Below are 25,367 nucleotides of genomic sequence, written 5' to 3' on the forward strand. Positions count from 1 at the left end.
CTAGCACTCCCATTTCCTACAATTCTTCAGTGTGGAGATTTAACATGCCCTGATCCTAACACCTTTTTCTCACCTCCCCTCCATCATTCCCCCATCCCCCTACTTCCTTGCACAGTTTACATTCCTGGGCTGTTGTTAGAATTAGTCCCCTGCATACACTCTTAGCTCCCTTTCGTGGTCTTGCTGGATTGTAGTGGAACCAGTGAAACCCGAGCCTTCATTCTGCTCTCCTCTCAGTGTTCCGTGCTCTCACTCCTGGCTGGCTGACTGACCCTCCTGCCTGGCCTTCCTTTATATATGTGACCAGTATCCTAAATTAACTTTACATTCTCCTAGATGACTTTATTCTGTCTTTTCTTCCCTCAGATCTTCACCATCCTTAATCTCCACTGGTGACCTTGTTTTCTATTTTCTTAAGAAAATAGAAGCAATCATAAGAGAATTTTCACAAGCTTTTTCCTTCATGCCAACCCACCTCCCTGCAGCTCCCCTCACACCTGCTGCCTTTTCCCTCGATGCTGTGGCTGAATTGTCTGTGTGCTTGGCTAATGCCAGCGCTCCCCTGGTGCCCTGGATTCCATCTCTTCTTGCCGATTCAAGGACACGATCTAGCAGTTGTACTCTTTCTGTCTGTCTCTCTGTCATGATCCAGTTTTTCCCCAGCTGGATCCTTTCCATCGGCATAAAGATATGCTATAATTTTCCCAGAAAGAGACAGAGGAAGGAATCTGCCTTGACCCCATATCTCCTCCAGCTCACCACCCATTCCTTTGGTCTTCATGGCAAAGCTCACAAGAGTTGTGTGCTCATGGGTTTCACATTTTGTTTTGAAACTCACTCTTGCTTCTACTGTTCCATGAAATGCCATGGTCAAGTTGGTCTGTGACTTCATAGTGCTTATCTTACTCTCTTTCCTCCTCGAAATATCTTTTATTCCACTTAGTTTTCAGCTCACCATACTTTCCTGTTCCTTTTATTTAATGGGCTGCTTTTTTCTCAATCTACTTTTCTAGCTTTTCTGTGTCTGTAACTTCTTCACCTGGAAAGTCTTATGCCTCCATCCTTCAAATTCTCTATTTGCTTTTACTCCCTTGTTATTTCATCTGGTCTCATGGCTTTAAATACCCCCTATAAGCTGTGACCTCTACTCTGAGCTTTGAACTTAAAGATCTAACTGTCTAGTGGACATTTCTGTTTGGATGTCCAATAGGCATCTTAAACATATGTCCAAAGTAAACTCAAGATCTTACTCCCAGATTTTACTTCTTTTGCCATCAGCCCCTCTCTACAGGTGACAAATCATTCTTCCAGGTACTCAGGCCAAATCCTTGGAGTCTCCTTCTCTTAATTCCCATATGGATTCCTTCTGCAAAGTTGTTGGCTCCAGCTTCATAACAGCTCCAGAATCTGACCATGCCTCATCACCTGTGCTGCCACCACCCTGGTTTGGCAGCAGTCACCCCTTGGAGAGGTTTCTGTGGTAGCTTCCTAATGGCTTCCATGCATATCTGTCCTGGGCCTAGTGAGTCAGAGAGAGTCTCTGACAATGTGAGTCAGATATTCCCACTTATTTGCTCCAAGTCCTCGGATGATGGTTTCTGTTTCAGTCTGGATAGCAGCAAGAGTCCTTGCAGTGGCTGCTCACTCCTGCCCCATGTCTGATGCCTGCTGTCTCTTCGCTCTTCCCCCACTGAGCCCCTTCCCTTGCGGCATTTTTATTGTGTTTCCGGCCACCTTGTCTCTTCCAGGTCTTTACCTAAATACCCTATCGTGGAGCTTTCCCACACTCTGGAGTGAGCCTTGTGGATATCGATTGTATCACTAAGTCCTGCCTCTGCTCTACGCTTCCCCTTTCCTGCATTATTTTTTTTCTGTAGCATTTTTTACTATCTCACATGTTAAGCCTTTTAGTAAGTATATTGCCTGTCTCTCCACACTAGAACATGAACTCCAGGGATTTATTTATTTAATTATATTGATTGAGACAAGGTCTCACTCTGTCACCCAGGCTGGAGTACAGTAACACAATCACAGCTCACTGTGGCCTCCACCTCCCAGGCTCAGGTGATCCTTCCCCTTTAGCCTCCTGAGTAGCTAAGACTACAGGCGCCCAGCACCATACCTGGCTAATTTTTGTGTTTTTTTGTAGAGACAGGGTTTTGCCCAGGCTGGTGTCAGACTCCTGGGCTTAAGTGATCTGCCAGCCTTGGCCTCCCAAAGTATTAAAATTACAGGTGTGAGCCACTGCACCTGACTGGGGCAGGGATTTTTGTAAATTACAGGTGTGAGCCACTGCACATCTCTGGGGCAGGGATTTTTGTAAATCACAGGTGTGAGCCACTGCACCTGACTGGGGCAGGGATTTTTGTAAATTACAGGTGTGAGCCACTGCACCTGACTGGGGCAGGGATTTTTGTAAATTACAGGTGTGAGCCACTGCACCTCTCTGGGGCAGGGATTTTTGTTAGTTTTCTTTCCCTCTGTAACCTGATTCTATAATGTTGCTAGACACATGGTGGATAACATGTGTCCCATAAGTAAATTAATAGATGAAAAACGCACATGATGGAGAGTTGTCATTTTACCGTAGAAGTGAAGAAGGAAGAGAAAGTAAAATTTGGTGACAAGACCAGACAGAATCACTTGGAGAGATTTCTTAGGAAGGCCCATAGTGGAGACTGCCAAGGACACACCAAAGTTGAGGGACAGGAAGACCATATGCATTGGAGTGTTAGTGAAGAGGCTGAAAGAAGACAGTTTTCCCCTTACTGTTTTGGCCATGGAGTATGAGTAATTAAGAACCATTTCTACTCCAACACTCCTAAAGAGTAGCGCAACAGAAAATCCCATTACATTAATTGTGGTAGAAAACCTTTTGTAATTCCTTCCCAGCATGAAGAGGATACACACACACACACACACACACACACACACACACACACACACACAGACACTTAAAGTGTTTAAATGTTTAAGTAATGCAATGGCATTAATTGAAATAATTAGCATTTGTGTGTGTATAGCCTATGGGTATACTGGGTAACTTTAGAAGTAGTACCATAATGAATAGAAATTATTTTTTGTTGTTTAAGTTCAAAACCTCTGGAGTTCTTTTAATTTATTTAAAAATATTGTAGTCTTTGAACTTAATAGTTCAACTCAGTTTCTTTAGATACTATTTTCATCTTCATGATAAAAAGTTAGTGTATCACTTCTTATAGCAGTTACTTTCTGCTTGATTCTAATTTTTTCAGTGGTTCACGCCTGTAATCCCAGCACTTTGGGAGGCTGAGGCAGGCAGATCGCCTGAGGTTGGGCGTTCAAGACCTGCCTGGCTGGCATGGTGAAACCTGGTCTCTCTTAAAAATACAAAAATTAGCGGGTGTGGTGGCAGGCGCCTGTAATCCCAGCTGTTTGGGAAGCTGCGGCAGGAGAATCGCTTGAACCTGGAGGCGGGGGTTGCAGTGAGCCGAGATTGCGCCATTGCACTCCAGCCTGGGCAACAGAGCAAGATTCCATCTAAAAAAAAAAAAAAAAAGTCCTTGCCATTGAAGCTTGTATTAATTAGTTAGTCTTAAGAGCACAGATGATATTATTGTTTCATTTTTGCTGGATGTCAGATTGCAATACCTTTTTATCCTGAAAGATAAAAATAAAGGGATTGAAAAAAATCAAGACATGTCTTACACAAGCTTTTTGTGGAGCTTGTGACCTGTCAGAAGCACTTAATGTCATCATCAGTCCTTGAATCTTGCTGTTTATAACTAAGTTGAATTTGCCAGGAAATTTTATGAAGGTGCCAAGGCTTAGGGTGGCATGTAGGGTTGATTCTTTAGAGTGGTTGCTTCTTTAGACTATATTAGAGTAGTATTCTGTCAGAGGCATTTTCAGTTATCATTGGCAAGGTGATTTGCTAATTTGGTCTTTACATTCTTTCATATAACACACTTAATGATATATGAAAGCTCACGTCAGATTTTCTTCTGTCCTCTAAATTACTTTCATCTTGGCTTCCTCTAGGCATTCTTCTAGGTTCTGGCAATGACAATCCTATAAATACTATTTGCTGTTAGTTACATCACTGAAGGGAGAACATTTTGAATTTATCAGACTCTGGGCCACTTTGAGACATGTCTGATATTAGCGTGAAAGTGATCAAATATCATCAAAAAACATTTGTGTCCAAGGATCTGAAATGGTCAGATATTCCTTGTTATAATTTATTCAGCTTCTTGGGCTCTTTAATCACAATTTATGACAATAAAATGCGGCCCCAAGAAATGATGTTTTTCCAAGATAAAATGAGGTGACTGCCAGAGAATATGCTAATATAAAATCAGTAAATGAGGAATGCTTTGGAATAATAAACTATAGAATGAGTTAAATATCATATATTTTATGAAATATATATAGAGAGAGTTGTATAAAAATGATCCAAATTGGCTGGGTGCAGTGGCTCACGCCTGTAATCCCAACATTTTGGGAGGCCGAGGCAGGTGGATCACCTGAGGTTGGGAGTTCAAGACCAGCCTAGCCGACATGGTGAAACCCCGTCTCTACTAAAAATACAAAATTAGCCGGGCGTGGTGGCACATGCCTGTAATCCCAGCTACTCGGGAGGCTGAGGCAGGAGAATCACTTGAACCCGGGCAGCAGAGGTTGCAGTGAGCCGAGATCATGCCAGTGCACTCCAGCCTGGACAACAGAGCGAGAGTCCACCTCAATAAAGAAAAAAAAAATCCAAATTTGTGTAATAGAAGATGAATTTAATATGTCCGAGTTGCTTTCTCAACTACAACCTAGATAGATGATGGTATTCCCAATAGTAGCTTATATAAACATAAAGGTTTAAAAATTATCTTAACGTCTTATCTAGTTTAGATCTAGTAGCTTATATCTAAAGTAGAAAAAGCCAAACCATTGTTTTAATTGTACACAGCATTATATAATGTTCCTAAAGTTGATTGTTTAACAATTTCTATTTTGCAGTCATTAATAATGAAAGTATATTTGCATTTTCACAGTTGTGTTGGATCTCAAAAGCCTCACATTACTAGGTCAATAGCCATAATTTTGTGGATATGTCAGAAGTAAAAAGAAACTATTATTTTAATAATTATTAGCATTACAAGTGGAATAGATGTAGATACAGAGTCTCTGAGTGTATGGCTACTCTCTCCTTTGTAGACAGTAACAGTGTTAGTCCATGTTGAAATAGATACGTTAGAGATTTGAATGTCCTGGCTTCAGTTTTCAAATGCTTTCTGGAGTTTGCCTAATCAGCGTTAGCCCTGTGGTGTACAGTAAGTAGTGTTTGCTTAGAGAGATGGAAACTGTTTGCTCTGTGAATTATTAGGAGATTTGGGCTTTAACAACAAAGTTGTTTGCCTAAGTGATTCGAAATAATTTATAGTATTTGAGTGACCTCACATTCTTCGTGATAGAGATCACTTTGGTCAAATTTAAAGTAATAAGTATAATCAAATTTTTAAAGAGCTTCTTGGATGATATTTTCTAATCAAACTTTTTTTTGGTTATATGCTAAATTAAAAGTTAAATGTGACATCAATCTGTTTATGTTAGAGGTATCTACTTCCAAATAGTATTCATTATGAGACTAAGTTTAGGACACTGAATTGTTTAGGGAGATAATTGTATTGCACCAATTATTTGAAGGGCTTGCATATCTAATTGGAAATTTGTATTTGTTTTAAAAAATACATTTTATATTTTAAATTAAATACTTAGTATCTCTACTTTTATATATGAAGGCTGTCTTATATATTAAGAAAGTTATAAGGACAGCTTAGTTATTGAATAAATACTGGACTTTGGGAAATTCTGTTATCTTGGAAGCAAAATATTTTTAATACCACACTAGTTTTTCAGCTTAAGAATAAAGCTGGGAAAAGTTGCCTTCAGCTATTAGTTTTCCTGAATCCAAAGAGACGGGTGGGGCAGGATCAAAAATACTTATTTGATCAAAGTTATTGGCTCTGAAGTTATTCTTACCTATGTAAGAAAGATGAAAGGTGTTGTTTTTATTGCATGTTAGTAACAGTGTAATTTTGAACTAATTGGTGTTGAACTGCCAATCACCTAAGGGGAATGCAAATAGATACTCTTACAATTTCCTTTGAGGTAGTGAAATCTTATGTTGGGGCTGGAAGGAAAACAGAATAATACCATTAAATTGACCTTAAATGAGCTGCTTTGTGGTTTTCTTGGAGAATCCCTTTTTATTTCTCATGACTTGTCCAAACAGGTTTTGTCTAACAGTTTGACTTATTGACTAGACAATGCCGACACTGGACATTTTAGATTCATCTGGAAATAAAGTAATGATAATACAGTCCCTCAGGATATTTTAAAGTTTTGGTATAACTTAAATCCACATAGTACCTCAGGATTTGTTAAATTTTTGGTATAACTTAAATCCACATAGTACCTCAGGATTTGTTAAATTTTTGGTAACTTAAATGCACATAGTACCTCAGAATTTGTTTCCAGTATGTCATAATTTCTTACAATAGTCATTGTTTCCTTCTGGTCATTTATAATGAAATATTTACTCAAAAAAGCTTACATTTCTTCCTTAAGTGTTGCTCTATTATAATAAAGGGTGGCCTTGTCCTTGAATAATGTGTCATCCCAGATGAATCTAGTCGTTTAATAAAAGTATGATTTAGTTGAGGACAACAAGAATGTAGTTTTGATTTTTATATTCATGTCAGTCAGTATTAAATAATTACCTGTTGTGTGCCTAGTATTATATCACCTGCAAATAAAAGCACAGCATTTCAGAAATGCCATTTTAGTTATTTTCCTTTGAAGAATCATACATTGAGTGGTCTAGACATTTGTGCTGAGCTCTGTAAACATACCCACAAAATAGGCATTTTTGTCTTTTCACTTAATTTCACATTGGCAGCAGGAATACTGTCTATTCTGATGTCCATTCTCTTCCGAAATTCTGAATACTCATGAGCTGATTTTTTTTTTTTTTTGAGACAAAGTCTTGCTCTGTCGCCCAGGCTGGAGTGCAGTGGCCGGATCTCGGCTCACTGCAAGCTCCGCCTCCCAGGTTCACCCCATTCTCCTGCCTCAGCCTCCCGAGTAGCTGGGACTACAGGCGCCTGCCACCTCGCCCGGCTAGTTTTTTGTATTTTTTGGTAGAGACGGGGTTTCACTGTGTTAGCCAGGATGTCCTGACCTTGTAATCCTCCCGTCTCAGCCTCCCAAAGTCCTGGGATTACAGGCTTGAGCCACCGTGCCCGGCCTCTTGAGCTGATTTTTTCTAGCCTTCAACTGGTTACTAGAATAATAGATCTTTGCATGAATGGGGAATGAATATAGTTTGGAATTGTATTTCCAGTCAATGAAATATAGAAGTTAAATGAGCATTAATTACAGATACACAGTGTAATTGATAAAGAATGGAAATAAAAGTAAAATATATTTATTACTAAGACTATTATGTAGTTTAAACTTTGATTCAAAGACACCTGAAAATCTTACAGAGCTGTGCTTTCTGTAAATCACATTATATGGAAATGCTCATTCATTATGTAACTTAATTGCTTCCCCCTTTGCTGTGGCTGCCAGAAACTCAAAACTAACTTTGTAATCAAAGTTTAGTAGCTTGTGTCACATGACCTGAATATTTCTGTACTAGCTTTATCCCTCCTCTCATAAATATATCAATCATATATTAACAAGTAAAGTGATTAAACTCATGAACTCTGAAAATGCTATATAACGTTTCAGTGGATTTGAGACCTCAGGGTCTTCGAAAGGGAGGGTATTCGATTGCTGTCTATTCAGTGATGGGCAGAAGTGAGCAAGGAGCTGCAAAGGGGATGGATTTACTTCTCCTAGAAACCTGGGATAAGACTGGAATTTTGTGATTCCCCAAAGGGGCTTAGAAAAAGAGGCCTCTGAATTCCCTTAGTGAGATTGCATTTGCCCCTGTGTCTGATGTTGCTGGCCTTGTGTTGTTGTTCTGAATCCTCCTTTCAGTCTCTACCTTTGAGAAAGGACCATTCTTTGCACCTAGAGAGACCCAGTGAGGTTTCCTCCTCCTAAATCGGTTTTTCTGGCCAGTTGGTCCCTAGTCCCTAGGAACAGAATTGAATTGCTATACCTTTTAGCTGGTTTGTCACTGTTCGAGGGAGTGTCTGACTTATGAGAGATGAAGGGAACAACAGAGGTGGATAGAGAAAAATTACCAGTTGTTTAAGGTTGAGTGAAGAAGACCAAGATGAATATCTAGAACAAGTGGTTCCCACTTGAGTTACCAGTTAATGGGAGAGACAAATAAGAATTCATACCTAATTCTCAGAAGTAGTTAGAACGTCCAAGGAAATGTCATTAGAACAGAAAAAGGCTGATACTGAGAACTTGAAAAAAATGAAAACCTTAATAGACAAACAAAAAAAAGAAATAGTCCTTGTGGTAGTCAGAATAATGGTTTCCTAAAGATGTCCAAAGCCTAATCCCCAGAACTTGTGAATATGTTACCTTACATGGCAAAAGGGACTTTGCATATGGGATGAAGTAAAGGATCTTGAGATTATTCTGGATTATGGAGTGGGCCGACTATAATCACAAGAGTTGGTGTAAGTGAAGGCTGAGATGGTCAGAGAAGGAGACATTGGTAATGGAAGAAGAGGTAGGAGTGACTCAAGGAAGGGACCATGAGCCAAAGAATGCAGGTGGCCCCCAGGGGCTAGAAAAGACAAGGAAATGGTTGCTCCCTTAGAGTCTCCAGAAGAATTGCATTCCTGCTAACACCTTGATTTTAGGACTTCACACTTCCAGAACTGTAAGACAATAAATTTATGTTGTTTTAAGCCAGAAACTTTATGGTAGTTTGTTGCAGCAGCCATAGGAAACTAATATAGTCCTTCAAAAATTGAAGTAATCATCTGGCAGAATCAAGGGGAAGAACTATTTTGTGTCACACACCAGAAGTACAAAAAGAAGGCAACTATTAATGAAAAATAGACATGAAGTGAAGAGCTAAGATACTGATGTAAATAACAGGCATCTAAAAGGAGAAAAAAGAACAAGTAGGAAAAGAAGGTAATTAAAAAGTAGAAGAAAATACCAGTGAGCTTAAGAAAGACTTGAGTTCAGGTTAAAAGGCCACAGACTCCTAGTCAAGATTATTCAATGGAAAAAAAGATCTGGATTTAGTTTGTAAGATCCCTAAATTCCGAAAATAATGGAAAAAGAAAAAGCCCTTACAAACTTTCACATAGAAAAATTCCAGACAAAGAAGAGAGAGATCAACATCAAGCTTCCCATTTGCAACCTGCTGCTGGTTGCTGACTAGTACCTATAGTTGTAAGGGTGGAATAAAGACTGCAGTTAAAAACTCAGCTGAGTGTGGGGCGTGCACCGATAGTCCCTGCTACTCGGGAGGTGGGATTATAAGCTTGAGCCCAGAAGTTCAAGTCTGGCCTGGGCAATAAAATAAAGTGACCCTGTCTCTTTAAAAAAAAATTCATATATTCCCAAAGATGTCATTCATCTCTTACGCATTCGCTCATTTGTTTATTTTATATCTGTATATTGAGCATCTAATTTGTGCCAAACACTATTTTAGCTTCCATATTGAAGGAAACATTTGGTAACAGTCTTGAACTAAATATTGTTAAAACTGTTGCAGCAAGATCCAGGAGTTGGGGGCATGGGTGGGCAGCGATGAGAGAATAACTAAAGTGTTGTGAGAGCTTTACCTTGGTGTGGGGTTACTCAGAAAAGCATCCCTGTGGGGCTAGGACTGTGTGATGCTGATATTATAATGAAAAGTATATCTAAATATGAGTATTAAAAATGGGAAATAACCATTGAACTGCCAAATCAATATGAGGAAAAAGGATAAACAAAAGTTTCACTTTTGTTTATGAAGAAATAAAGAGCAAATTAAAATGAGCAGAAATTACAAAGTTACATAAAAAGACAAAGAGCACTAGTCTTCCTGTTAAGTCAACTTGTGGATGGCAGTACTTTCAGTCCCTTGATGTCACTGTCTGGCCTCTGAGCCCAAGCCCTCCCCTGTGACTTGCACGTATACGCCCAGATTGCCTGAAGTAACTGAAGAATCACAAAAGAAGTGCAAATGCCCTGCCTCGCCTTAACTGATGACATTCCACCACAAAAGAAGTGAAAATGGCCAGTCCTGGCCTTAAGTGATGACATTATCTTGTGAAATTCCTTTTCCTGGCTCATCCTGGTTCAAACAGCTCCCCCACTGAGCACCTTGTGACCCCCACTCCTGCCCGCCAGAGAACAACCCCCTTTGACTGTAATTTTCCTTTACCTACCCAAATCCTATAAAAGGGCCCTACCCTTATCTCCCTGCGCTGACTCTCTCTTCGGACTCAGCCCGCCTGCACCCAGGTGATTAAAAAGCTTTATTGCTCACACAAAGCCTGTTTGGCGGTCTCTTCACACAGACACGCATGACAGTCACTGTTGAGCTGCTGGAAAATCCTCTTTGAAGTTTGCTCTGTGTCTCAACTTCTAATTATATGAAATTATTTCCTCATTTTAAAACTCATTTGGGTTTAGTTTTCTGATTCAGTATATAGTATCCTAATAGATACACCCCCTTTTTACAGATGAAAACACTGAGGTTCAGAGAGGCATAAACCTAAAAGGATGAGAAGTTGAGAGGAGAAAATCACAATAACATTTTAGAATTTAAAAGACCTGAGAAAACTTAGCAGACTTGAGTAACCAGTTTCACAGACCCAAGGAAGCTAAATCCTAAGCCATTTGTGCATGATTTATACCCCAGTATCCCTAAAAGTCTCAAAAAAGTGGCACCACCAGATGAAGTAGAATCTGCTACTTCATAAGAGAATTGATTAGAAATCCTGTTTATATAAGGGTTTGATCCCCACATCTTTCGCTCCATTGAAGATACCAGTGTTCTAAAGGTTTGTATCATGAGGGGATGTTGAATTTTATCAAATGCTTTTCAGTATCAAATGAAATGATCATATGGGTTTTGTCTTTCATTCCACTGATACGATGTATCACATTGGTTGATTTGTGTATGTTGAACCATCCTTGCATCTCGGATAAATGCCACTTCATCACGAATGATGTTTTTAACGTGTTGTTGAATTTGGTTTGCTAGTATTTTGTTGAGGATTTTTGCATCAATATTTATCAGAGATGTTGGTCTGTAGTTTTCTTTCTTTGATATGTCTTGGTATCAGGGTATTACTGGCCCCTTAAAATGAATTTGGAAGTATTTCCTCCTCCTCTGTTTTTCAGAGTAGTTTGAATAGGATTGTTATTAGTTCTTTTTTACATGTTTGGTAAACTTCAGCAGTGAAGCCATCAGGTCCTGGGTTTTCTTTATTGAGAGACTTTTTATTACAGGTTTGATCTAGTTACTTATTAATGATCTGTTTAGGTTTTAGATTTCTTTGTGGTTCAATCTTGGTAGGTTGTATGTGTCTAGGAATTTGTCCATTTTTTTCTAGATTTTCCAGTGTACTGGCATGTAATTACTCACAGTAAATACTAATGATCCTTTGAATTTCTGTGATGTCAGTTGTGATGTCTTCTTTTTCATCTCTGATTTTGTTTGGATCTTCTCTTTTTTTTCTTGGTCTGGCTAAAGTTTTGTCAACTTCAAAACAACTTTTTGTTTCATTGATCTTTTGTATTCATTTCAATTTTATTTATTTCTGCTTTGATCTTTATTATGTCTTTTATTAATTTTGGGTTTGGTTTGATCTTGCTTTTCTAATTCTTTAAGATGCATTAGATTATTTGAAGTTTTTTCTCTTTTTTTATGTAGGCACCTGTAGCTATAAACTTCCCTCTTAGTGCCGCTTTTGCTGTATCCCGTAGGTTTTGGTATACTATGCTTCCATCATCATTTGTTTCAATAAAGTTTTCAATTTCCCCCTTAATTTCTTCATTGACCCACTGGTCTTTCAGGAGCATTTTGTTTAATTTCCATGTGGTTGTATAGTTTTGAAAATTCCTCTTGTTGATTTTTTGTTTTATTCCATTATGGTCAGAGAAGATGCTTGACATTATTTCAATTTTTTGAATGTTTTAAGACTTGTGTTGTGACCTAACATATGGTCTATCCTTGAGAATGATCCATGTGCTGAGAAGAAGAATGTTTGTTCTGATATCCATTAGATGAAATGCTCTGTAAATATCTGTTAGGTCCATTTGTTCTACAGTACAGATTGAGTCTGATGTTTCTTTTTGATTTTCTGTTATTGGAAGATCTTTCCAATGCTGAAAGTGGAGTGTTGAAGTCTCTAGCTGTTACTGTATTGAGGTCTCTCTTTCCCTTTAGCTCTAATAATATTTGCTTTATATATCTGGATGCTCCAGTGGGTGCATATATCTTTATAATTGTTATACCCTTTTGCAGAATTGACCCCTTTATCATCATATAATGACCTTCTATGTCTCTTCTTACATTTCTTGTCTTGAAATCTATTTTTCTGATTTAAGTATAGCTACTCCTGTACTTTTCTTGTTTCCATTAGCATGGAATATCTTTTTCTATACCTTTATTTTCAATCTATGTGTATCTGTATAGGTAAAGTGTATTTCTTGTAGGCAACAGATAATTGGGTTTTGCTTTTTTATCCATTCAGTCACTATGTCTTTTGATTGGGGAGTTTAGTTCATTTACATTCGGTGTTATTATTGATAAGTAAGGACTTTCTCCTGCCATTTTGTTATTTCTTTTCTCGTTGTTTTGTATAGTCTTCTCTTCTTTCCTTCCTGTCTTCCTTTTAGTGAAAGTTATTTTCTCTGGTGGTAGGATTTAATTTCTTGCTTTTTATTTTTTGAGTATCCATTATATGTTTTTCAATTTGATGTTATCATGAGGCATGCAAATACTATCCTATAACCCACATTTTAAACTGAGGGCATTTTAACATATTGCAAAAAACAAACAAGCAAAAAGAAAACTAGTACAAACTCTACACTTTAACTTATCCCCGCACTTTTAAACTTTTTGTTGTTTCTTTTTATGTCTTACTGTACTGTCTGTGTCTTGAAAAGTTGTTGTAGTTATTATTTTTGATTGGTTCATCATTTAATCTTTCTACTTACGATAAGAGTAGTTTACACACCATAATTACAGTGCTATAATATTCTGTGTTTTTCTGTGTTTACTTATATTACCAGTGAGTTTTGTATCTTCAGGTGATTTCTTATGGCTCATTAACATTCTTTTCTTTCTGATTGAAGAACTCCCTTTAGCATTTCTCGTAGGACAGGTCTAGTGTTGATGACATGCCTCAGGTTTTGTTTGTCTGGGAAAATCTTTATTTCTCCTTCATGCTTGAAGGATATTTTCAGCAGACATACTATTCTAGAGTGTAAGTGTTTTCCCCTCAGCACTTTATACATGTCATGCCACTCTCTCCTGGCCTGCAGAGTTTCCACTGAAGTCTGCTGCCAGGTGGATTGGAGCTCCACTGGATGTTTCTTGTTTCTTTTCTCTTGCTGCTTTTGGGATCCTTTCTTTATCCTTGACCTTTGGGAGTTTGATTATTTGAGGTAATTGTCTTTGAGTTAAATCTACTTGGTGTTCTATAACCTTCTTGTTCTTAAATTTTGATATCTTTCTGTAGGTTTGGGAAGTTTTCTAACATTCTCCGTTTGAATAAGTAAACTTCCTACCTCTCTCTCTCTGTCTTCTCTTTGCCGACAATAACTCTTAGATTTGCTCCTTTTAGGCTATTTTCTAGATATTGTAGGCATGCTTCATTCTTTTTGATTCTTTTTTCTTTTGTCTCCACTATGTGTTTTCAAACAGCCTGTCTTCAAGCTCACCAATTCTTTCTTCTGCTTGATCAGTTCTGCTGTTAAGAGACTCTGATGCAGTCTTCAGTTTGTCAGTCACATTTTTCAACTCTAGAATTTCTGCATGATTCTTTTTTATGATTTCAATCTCTTTGTTAAATTTATGTGATAAAATTCTGAATTCCTTCTCTGTATTATCTTGAATTTCTTTGAGTTTCCTCAAAACAGCCATTTTGAATTCTGTCTGAAAGGTTATATATTTCTCTTTCACCAGGATTGGTCCCTGGTGCCTTATTTAGTTTGTTTGATGAGGTCATGTTTTCCTGGATGGTCCTGATGCTTGTGGATATTCGTCAGTGTCTGGGCATTGAAGAGTTAAGTATTTATTGTAGTCTTCACAGTCTGGGTTTGTATGTGCCTGTCTTTCTTGGGAAGGCTTTCCGGATATTCAAAGGAACTTGGGCCCCAAGCCCAATAATGCTGTGGTTCTTGCAGACTAATGCCTCAGTGGGTTTAGATAAGATCCAGAAGAATTCTCTGGATTACCAGGAAGGGACTTGTTCTCTTCCCTTACTTTCTCCCAAACAAATGGCATCTCTCTGTGCTGAGCTTCCTAGAGCTGGGATTGGGGTGATGCAAGCACACCTGTGGCCACCACCACTGGGACTGCGCTGGGTGAGACCTGAAGCCAGCACAGCACTGGGTCTCACTCAGAGTCCACTGTAAACATTACTTGGCTACTGCCTGTGTTCTCTCAAGGCCCTAAGGCTCTACGATCAGTGGTTGGGGAAGCCAGCCAGGTTTGTGTCCTTCCCTTCAGGGTGAGAAGTTCCCTCAGAGCCAGGGCAGGTCCAGAGATGCTGTCTGGGAGGCAGAGTTTGAAGTCAGAAACTTTAGAAATCCAGTTGGTGTTCTGTTTTACTGCAGCTAAAGTGGCCCTCAAACCACAAGACAAAGTCCTTCCTCCTCTTCCCTGCTCCTTCCACATGCTCCCACCACTACCAGCCCACGGGGAGTTCTGCCAGGCCACTGCCAATGGTCACTTAATGCTCAGAAGCTCTGCAGTCAGCTTGTGGAGAATGTTGCCAGGCCTGGGACTCACCCTGCAGGGCAGCGGGCTCCCCTCTGTCCTGGGGCAGGTCTAGAAATGCTGTTCAATAGCCTAGGCCTGGTTTCGGGGGCCCCAAGAGCCCACCTGATACTCTACCCCACTGTGGCCAAGCTAGTACCTAGGCTGCAAGACAAAGGACCCTTTACTTTTCCCTTTGCTTTTCTCAAGCAGAAGCAGTCTTTCACTGTGGCTCCCACAGCTGGGAATATGCTGCATCAGACCTGGAGCCAGCGTGTCTTAGAGTCTCCCCAAGGCCCATGGCATACTAGCTACGTGTCACTCCTAGATCTTTGGGGCCCAAGGGCTCTTTAGTCAGTAGGTGATGGATCCTTCCAGAACTGAGTCCCTTAAAAGTAGCAGGTTCCCTTCTGGCCCAGGGTGTGTCTAGAAACATCATCCAGAAGTTAGGTCCTAGAACGGGGCCCTCATGACTGTGCCCAGTACCCTATTGTACTGTGGCTGAGCTGGTATCCAAAATGCAAGACAAAGTTCTCTTTACTTTCCTCTCTTCGAGCAGAAGGAAGGAGTCACTTTACTTGCTGTGAGCTCTGCTGCCTGGGGTTGGTGGAGAGGTGGTGCAAGCACTCCCTTAGCCACTCTGTCTGGTACATGTTGCCCTAGTCCACTGGCTCTAAGCCCAGCCCAGCACCAGGCCTTGCCTAGGAATTGCAGCTCTTGTGTCCTAGACTGCTTTTCAAGTTTACTTAGGAACCCAGAGCACTGTAGCCCATGATGCTGAGGCTTGCTGAGAAACTCAAGTTTTGACCACTGGGATGGGGAATTTCCTTCTGGCTAGGGCTGGTCCACATGCTCCCTCTGTGGGCACACACGGGCTAAGCCCAGCATAGCTTTGCTGTCTGCTGTGACAGGGCAGCACTGAGTGCAATGCCAAGTCCCCCATTTGTTGTGCTCTCCCTCCCCCAAGTACACAGATTCTGTCTCCACACCACGCGGCTGCTGCTGGGGGATGGAGGAGGGGTTGGCATCAGCGATTCAAGGCTGTCTTTTCTACCCTCTTCAGTGCCTCTTTCAGGAATATGAAGTTAAAACCAGGTGCTGTGAGTGCTCACCTGATCTTTAGTTCTTATGACAGTGCTATTATGACAAAATGAAGATTTCCCAGATCTGAAGGACATGAATTTAGAGATTGAAAGGGGTCATCTAGTCCCCAACACAATACATTAAAATGAACTCTCATCAAGAACACGGGGGACAAAGGTCCTACACAGTTTGAAAAGGAAATGACAAGCAGTTCACATTCAAAAAGAGAGGAGTAAGAATAGCTTCAGACTTCTGAAAAGCAAAACTAGAAGCTGGAAGACAATGAAGCAGTGCCTTCAGAATTGTGAAGGAGAATTAGTTTTGACCTTGATTTTTTGTGCTTAATCAAACTATAATGTAAGAGCAAAGGTAAAGTATTCAGACTTGTATAGTCTTTAAAAATTTACCTCACATTGGCCGGGCACTGTGGCTCACGCCTGTAATCCCAGCACTTTGGGAGGCCGAGGCGGGTGGATCACGCGGTCAGGAGATCGAGACCATCCTGGCTAACACGGTGAAACACCGTCTCTACTAAAAATACAAAAAATTAGCCGGGCGTGGTGGCGGGCGCCTGTAGTCCCAGCTACTCGGGAGGCTGAGGCAGGAGAATGGTGTGAACCTGGGAGGCGGAGCTTGCAGTGAGCCGAGATTGTGCCACTGCACTCCAGCCTGAGTGACAGCGAGACTCCATCTTAAAAAAAAAAAATTTACCTCACATTCACCTTTGCTTAGCAAGCCACTCGAGGATATGCACCATCTAAACAAGGGAGTAAATCAAGAAAAGATACAGGCTGTGTAGGAAATAAGAGATGCTCCACAGGAGATGTGGGCAGCCAATCCCAGGGTGAAAGGGTGCAGGAGGCACAGAGGGCAGACCATCTAGGGGAGGCAGGTCTAAAGACACTGGCAGAAATTTCTTCAAGAAAATGAAGTTAATAGTATAACTGAGGAATAGAAAAACCAAGAGAAAATAAAGACCTTTGGCAGGATGTTTTGGGTTTGAATTTGTGTTAAGTACATAGAAAATTAAGTAAAAGAAAAATTATTGCTAATTCTGGGGGTGGGAAGGATGTTAAGGAAAGAAGGAAAGCTGGTCATAGTTTGCTATGTGGATAGGCACTTTGGTTGTTATAATAATGTAGACATTGAATATCAGTCTAGCTAAAATGATCACTATGGCCATATTGAGAGAAAGGGAGGAGTGAAGAGATGTGTGGCTCACCTGCCACAGTGGGAATGCTCTGTGCAGGAAATTCAGAAGTTGCAATAGGAAGATGAGTGCCAGAAGAACCAGCTGGACAGCTGCTTTTGGGAAAATGGATTCAGGAAGGAGGAGACATGACAGCAAACCTGTGCATGTGTTTGACACTTTGAGCTATGTGCATGCTTCATTTTGATAAAGATAAAAACCTTTTAAAATATCACTTAAAATTAAGAAAGTAGTATAGGAAGTATAAAATAAATGTCATCAGCTATAATACTAAATTATACTGACTGCAAGCTCTATATTTTACTAAGTGTAAATGGGCTGAATTTGACTGTTAAAGAACAGTTTATCAGATTGGATTTATTCAGTCTGTATTTATCATTTTTCCTACAAGCATCTATTGCTCTTTCTTCTAGTAAAGTACCTGATTTGGATTTGCGGATTTCCCCGGTTAGATGAGATTGGCAGAACTGCTCATCAGAGTTCTTGGCTGTCCATGAAACTCACATGTGACTCTAAGCCATGCCATTAGGACGCCTGCTTCCTAGACTTTTATTCTTCCTCATAGTGACATACAGACTGCGAGTACTCAGGACCGAGTCATCCCAGCTGTTACGATATGAGGAAACTATCCATCTGTTCTGCCACCTGCAACTCTCAGCTGCCCATTTCCTCTACTTTCTTTACTGGAAAATTTTCCTCCTGGTTCTCTTATGAACTCCTTTTCTGTTTTAACTAGTGAGTCTATTTCAGTTGCCTGTAGCCAGTGAACTCTAACTGATACAGGTTAAACCTCCAGTAAGATTCAGCTGGATAAGAGAAAAAGAAAGATTCAAATTAAAGGTGTATGTATAAATGTATGTAAGTAAGCAAGCAAGATAGGTAAAAACAAAAAGTAGAACTTAAAATCCACAAAACAGAATTTAAGTTGAAAGGCATTAGAAACAAACAGGGTCATTATGAAATGATAAAATAGATGATTCATAAGGAAGATGTAACAGACTAGGATGAAAAACAAAGCAAAACAAAACAAAACAAAAAACCCTAGCAAACGGAACCTCCCAGTCTCAGCAGTCAAATACAAATGCATAATGGAAAAAAAAAAACCTCTTAAAAACTGAGATAACTTACAGTACAGTTGTAGTGGGTATTTTGATTTCTCTGTTTCAGAATTTAACAGATAAAATATAAAGAATACAAAGATCCACCATTAGAGAAACAAGTAGAAAATATGAATAGGGAAAATTCAGGTGATAAACGCTGAGAAGTATGTTCAACCACATTTAGGGAAATGCATGTTAAAGTAACAGGAAGAAAACATTTTTCACCCGTCACATTGGTGGAACTGAAGAGTTGTAACTTCAGTTACAACTTCAGTGCTGAAGATGATACTGGAAAACAGATAGTTTCAAAGCTATTGATAGAAATGTAAATTATTACAATAGTTTAAATTATTACAATATTTTGGGGAAGTAACCTTCTATAAATGTTCATACCCTATTCAGCAATCTGAGTTTTGGGGATCTGTCTTACAGAAATAATTAGAACCAGAATGTACTGGATGTGCATACAAGAATGTTTATTGCAATGCCGTTTGTAGTGGCAAAAAGTTGAAAACTTGAATATGTGTGAAGGGAATGAAGTTGTAGTACATCTGTACTATGGAATGTTATTCAGCCGTCAACTTGGACATATAATTGACTAGGAAAGCAAATGGTAAAGTACTATGTCTGACCCCATTCATATAAAATATGTAATAAAAACCATGTATAGGATACATATGTATGTATGAATGTGCTTCTGAATGTGAAGAAAGATATGGAAGCATCAGCCAAGCTGTTCACAATTGTCATTTTAGGGAGGTGAGATGCAGAAGAGGAGATCTTGATTTTTTTCACTTTCTGTAGTAAGCCCAAGTTGCTTTTGTAATTAAGAAAAGATTATTAATAGATCAAATTAGAACTTTACCATGTTAAGAAATTTTCTAGGAAACATGTAGTGTTTATTTTTAATATTCTTATTTCAGTAGCTTTTGGGGTACCAGTGGTTTTGGGTTACATGGATGTATAGTGGTGTGGTCTGAGATTTTAATGTACCCATCACTGGAGTAGCATACATTGTAACCGATAGGTCGTTTTTCATCCCTTGCCTCCATCCCAACCCTCTCCCTTCTGAGTCTTGAGAGTCTGTTATATCACTCTGTGGAAACGTGCAGTGTTTAATCAGCAAGAAGTTTTAATTGGTAAATATATGGATGTGCTTTCCTCTGAATCACAGCAGCATTTGTTTTTCTTTTCAATGAGCAGGATTTGCCATGTGTTATTTTAGATTTTAATTAAAGGGCTACCTGTTCTATAGTGTTAGGGGTTCTGTTTCACTTCTAAATATTTTTTGCTTTGAACAGGGCTGTCTTCATCGGTGGAATGCAACATAATGGAGTTGGAACAAGAACTTGAAAATGTAAAGACTCTGAAGACAAAATTAGGTATTGCACTTTTTTTTTTTCTTCGCTTGTGTATTGGCCTTGGTTTCTTATTAAAGACTTTACTGTAGTCTGAAATACTAGAACATTTATGAAATCTTTATGTTAAAACTTTCAACCTGCCCAAAATCATTAATAAAGACTATCTTTTAGTTTGAGGAGAGGATAAATTTACATTTATTCACTTTTTTTGGTTTTATATATATACCAAATGACTGTTCAAAGGTTCGGACGTTCAAAGATGTTGCTCCTTTGCCTTCTCACTTTCATTTTTTCTGACAAGTCATCTGTCATACTTATCTTTTAATGTGTCTTTTTTCTGTATCTGCTTTTAAGATGTCTTTATTATTGATTTTGAACAATTTGATTGTGACATGCCTTAAGAGTAGTTTTCTTCGTGTTTCTTAGAGCTAGGAGTTTATAGTTTTCAACTGATTTGGAAATTTTTTGACCATTACTTCTCCAAATATTTTTTCTTTTCCTCTCATGCTTTCCTTTTTGGGGACTCCAATTACATGTGTTTTAGGCTATAGCTTAAGGATGTTCCTTTATTTTTTAGTTTTTTTTCTTGCTGTGTTTCATTTTGGTTAGTGTCTATAGCTGTGTCTTCACTGTCACCGATCTTCTGCATGTCTGATCTGCCTTTCATCCAGTGGTTTTGCTTTTTTGTTTTTCTGCAGTCTGCAGTTTTCATCTCTAAGGGGTCTGTTTGGGCGTGTTTTGTATCTTCTATTATGTCTCTAATTAACACGTTCAATCTGTGTCCTCCATCTTTGTGAAAATACAGAATACAGACAACACTTACAATGTTTTTGTCTGCTCCTTCTAACGTTTGTATTACTTCCTAATATGTTTTGATGGATTGATTTTTTTCCTCATAATCACTAGTATTTTTGTGCTTCTCTGCATGTCTGGAAACTTTTGATTAGAAAATAGACATTTTGAATTTTACCTTGTCAGGTGAGATTTTACCCTTGTTGGGTGCCTCACTTACAGTATTTTTTTGTTTTGTTTTGTTTTTTGAGACAGAGTCTCACTCTGTTGCCCAGGCTAGAGTGCAATGGTGCAATCTCAACTCACTGCAACCTCATGTGATCCTCCCACCTCAGCCTCCTGAGTAGCTGGGACCACAGGTGCATGCCATCACAGCTGGCTAATTTTTTGTGTTTTTTGGTAGAGATGGGATTTTGCCATGTTGGCCTTGCTGATCTCAAACTCCTGGGCTGAAGTGTTGTGCCCGCCTTGGCCTCCCAAAGTACTGGGATTACAGGCATGAGCCATGACGCCTGGCCACTTTTAGTAGTTCCGTAAGTGAGGAACTTTGTTCTGGAATGCAGTTAAGTTACTTGGAAACAGTTTGATATTATTGTGTCTTGTTCTGAAGACTTTTTAGGCTGGACCAGGGGATCATTGCTTCTAGGGCTAAGTATTCCCTGCTGCTGAGGCAAGACCCTTCTACAGATTCTATCCAATGTCCTGTGATTGATGAGGTTCTGTACTGTCTTGTGGGAGAAGCAACTATTTTTGGCCTTCTGTGATTGTCGAGTGTTGTTTCTTTTCATGTTTTGGGGTGGTTCTTTCTTCAGCCATGGGTTGTTTCTTCACACGCCTGAGCCGATATACTTGAGAATTTTTTACTGAATTTCTTACTGAATACTCAAGGGTGACGCTTTGCAGATCCTTGGAGTTCTTTTTCTGTGCTTTAGTCTCCTGTCTGGCACTTTGCTGCACAGACTCCAGCTGACATAGTCTCCCCAGATTCCCATTTCATGCTCTCAAGTCAAGGGATGAGCTGGGCTCAGCTTGTGTTCCTCCTTCCTACATCATGGCCTGGAAACTCTCAAGACAGTAAGCTGGGTCAGAAAGGGCTTGTGGGGTTTGTTTCCTGTGTCTCAGGCATCATTGTTCTTCCACAATCAGATGTCCACTGTCTTGAAAACTGTTGTTTCTTATCTGTGTACTTTTTGGTTTCTTAATTGTTTCAGACTGGATGACAAACATGGTCCCTGTTGTTGCTGCAACTTTGGAGGTGGAAGTCGAGTGTTATGTTCTTGAAAATTAGATATGGTGTTCATTTATTTTCATTTCTGTTAATAATAATATATTTCCTGAAGTTACTTCAGTCATCCTGCTGTCGGTGGATATTAGATCTGATTCTAGTTTTTTGCTGTTACAAATAATGTTGCTATAATCATTCTGGTATGTATCTCTTGGTATATATGTTTTTTCAGGGTACATACTAGATATGGAATTACAAGATCATTGTATATGTGCCTGTGCAACTTTTGTAGATAAAGCCAAATGGTTTTCTCACATAGTTGTATTAGTTTGCATTCCTGCTGGGCATGAGTAGGATTCCTGTTGCTCCATATCCTTACCTATACTTGACAATGTTGGACTTTAAAATTTTTACCGACTTAGTGGATGTGAAGTGGTGTTTCATTGGTATTCTAATTCATATGTTCCTGATTTGTATTTTGAGTTTTATGTTTCTAATGTTCATTTAGCTTCTGTTTGAAAAACACAGGTTTGCTGGTAATAGATTCTCTCAGGTTTTGTTTATTGGAAAACATACTAAAAATTTTTGTTTGCTAGTTATCAGCATTGGAAAGATGTCATTCTACTGCCTTCTGGTTTCTGGTTGAAAGTCATGTTGTTGCTCTTTCAAAGGGCTTTAAAGATTTTCCTTTTGTCTCTGTTTAGCAATTTTACTCTGATGTGCTTAGATTTGGTTTTCTTTGTATGTATCTTGAAATCTATGTGTCACTTCATGATACTGTGACTTGATGTCTTTTATCTGTTTGGGAAAATTCTTGGCCATTGTCTTATCAAATATTGCTTCTGCTCCATTCTCTGTTATTTCCTCAGGCTGCAGTTACACATATGCTAGACTTTTTCATTCTTATATTCTTTTCTGTATTTATCTCCTTTTGTATCTTCATGCTTCAGTCTGATATTTTCTATTGGTCTGTCTTCCATTTTGCTTTCTTTCAGCTATGTCATAACTATTGTCAAAACTATTGAATTTTTCATTTTAGTTACATTATTTTTCAGTTCTAGATTTTCTGTTTATTTTTTATAGATTTAAACTTACTTGCAAAATTTTCCATTTATCACTTATTTTATTGAATATGTTAACCATTTATTTTAAAGCATCTTTCTGATAAATCCAAAATGTGAATCACCTGGAGGTCTGTTTCTGTTGTCTTTTTTTCCCCTCTTTTTCCATTTATTTATTTATTTATTTGATGGAGTTTCGCTCTTGTTGCCCTGGCTGGAGTGCAATAGCCTGATCTCGGCCTGCTGCAACCTCCGTCTCATGAGTTCAAATGATTCTCTTGCCTCAGCCTGCCGAGTAACTGGGATTACAGGTACCCGCCACCATGCCCGGCTAATTCTTTGTATTTTTAGTTGAGATGGGGTTTCACCATGTTGGCCAGGCTGGTCTCAAACTCCTGACATAGTGATCCGCCCGCCTCGGCCTTCCAAAGTCCTGGGATTACAGGCTTAAGCCACCGCGCCCAGCCTCTTTTTCCTGTGTATGGTAATGTGTAATTGAATGCCAGATATTTCTTATACAAAACTATAGAAACTCTGTATGATGTTTTCTTCTTTTGGGGAGAATGTACTTTTGCTTCTGGCAGACAATTAGAGTAGGGACATATCAGTCTAATCCATTAGACTTGAGATCATTCAAGGCCAGACTTTGGTCTTTATGACGACTGATCTGTTTTCACTTTGGCCTTCCCTCATACTAGGGTATAGCTTTTCATTGGTCCTAATGGAAAGCCTAGTTGCTTAGTTATTGACTATGACCCCATTTTCTTAATACATTTTAGTTTTTACCTCTCAAGAAACAGGAGCCTGACAGAAGCTTTGCTTGGCTTCTCAGCCTCATAGTTGCATCTTTCTGTTGGTCTTCTCGGCCTCTTAGCCACTGACGTCTTGAAGGGAAAGTGGCACTGTCTGCCAGGCTCACTTCTTTGCCCTTTTCTTTTCTGTATGATCATAGCGTCTCAAATTTTGACTGCGTTGGTACCCCCAAATGCCAATGTCTGTCCTTTTGGCTCTGTTGAGTTTGCTGAAAGGTTTGCTTTAGAATCATTGCCTTTTACCCACTGATTTTTCAACCTCTTGGGTCCGTGCCATTTACATATTGGGAAATGCCTTGCAGCGGAAGGTGTAGTACAAATTGGAGGTCTTAGCTCAGTTCACTTCACAGAATATTGGCCCCTCAATTTTCATTGTCTTGGTAGCTCCCTGATATGTTCATACAGATTTTTTTTTTAATTAAGTTTGATTCATCTTTTTCTACTTGTTCTTAGCATGAGGATTGGTGTTGTAGGTAAAAGTAGAAGTTTGCTTCCAGCCTTTAGAAAACTAGAAGTGTTTATCTTTGGGATATTAAGAATAGAAGAGGGCCGGGCGCGGTAGCTCACACCTGTAATCCCAGCACTTTGGGAGGCCACGGTGGGCAGATCACGAGGTCAGGAGATCGAGACCATCCTTGCTAACATGGTGAAAACCCGTCTCTACTAAAAATACAAAAAATTAGCCAGGTGTGGTGGCGTGCGCCTGTAGTACCATCTACTTGGGAGGCTGAGGCAGGAGAATCACTTGAACCTAGCAGGCAGAGGTTGCAGTGAGCTGAGAGCATGTCACTGCACTCCAGCCTGGGAGAGCGAGACTCTGTCTCAAAAAAAAAAAAAAGAATAGAAGGGATTTTTATTCATATAACTTTATTCATTCAGATATATATCAATATGTAGATCTATATGAAATACAAATATAGTAGGCCTTCAGTATTCGTGGGGGTCTGGTTTCAGAAGCCCCATGGATACCAAAATCTACGTATGATAGAAAATTATTGCAGAACCTGTGACTATAGAAGACCTACTGTATTTCTGTATTTTCAGAGTCAGCTGTATATTAACAATATATTTCCTGAACAATTGAGATGTCTTCTCAGAGCTGAAATTCAAGCATCACAGAATTACTTCTGCTCCGTTCTCTCTTATGAGGTGTTTAATATAGCAAACTGGGTTTAAAACTCTGATTTCTGGCTGGGTATGGTAGTTCTTGCCTGTAATCCCAGCACTTTAGGAAGCTGAGGTGGGAGGATTGTTTGAGCCCAGGAGTTCAAGACCAGCCTGGGCAACATAGCAAGACCCTGTCTCTACAAAAAATAAATAAAATAAAAAATTAGCCAGGCATGGTGGCACGTACCTGTAGTCCCAGCTACTCAGGTGGGTGAGATGGGAGGATCACTTGAGCCTAGGAGGTTGCAGTGAGCTGTGGCTATACCATTGTGCTCTAGCCTGGGTGACAGAGCAAGGCCCTATCTCTAGTTTTTATAGTTTGTGGAAGTAAATTAAAAGTAATTTGTGTTTTTTCAGAAGAAATTATGTAAAAAACAGATTATAGCATTATGGAATGAAAATGTTAATCTGGAGAAAACTTTGTTTTATTTTGTTTTTCCTTTTAATAGAGAGGCGAAAAAAGGCTTCAGCATGGGAAAGAAATTTGGTGTATCCCGCTGTTATGGTTCTCCTCCTTATTGAGACAGTAAGAATTTATTTACCTAGTTAAATAAAAGCAAATTATGTATTATTTACTTTAGCATTTGAGTATGGCAGCTCCCTCAGATAAATGGTTTTTCATAAACTGGTTTTCTATCAACAGGATTAAAATCCATCTATGCCTTTATTTATGAAAAT

At 39.2% G+C, this 25,367-nt stretch overlaps 1 protein-coding gene across 11 annotated transcripts in view; it reads left to right on the forward strand.

The window, feature by feature from the left end:
- The window catches only part of LMBR1 (limb development membrane protein 1), a 223,140-nt gene that overhangs the window by 129,629 nt on the left and 68,144 nt on the right, over positions 1 to 25,367 (forward strand). For all 11 annotated transcript variants that reach the window (XM_017957369.2, XM_021936478.2, XM_017957372.2 and 8 more), the window contains 2 exons: positions 19,573 to 19,653; positions 25,139 to 25,215. In XM_017957369.2, the coding sequence (XP_017812858.1) occupies positions 19,573 to 19,653; positions 25,139 to 25,215 (158 nt within the window). The remainder of the gene's footprint in view (positions 1 to 19,572; positions 19,654 to 25,138; positions 25,216 to 25,367) is intronic.

Source organism: Papio anubis, chromosome 4, assembly GCF_008728515.1.
Source record: "Papio anubis isolate 15944 chromosome 4, Panubis1.0, whole genome shotgun sequence".
Classification (NCBI taxonomy): Eukaryota; Metazoa; Chordata; class Mammalia; order Primates; family Cercopithecidae; genus Papio; species Papio anubis.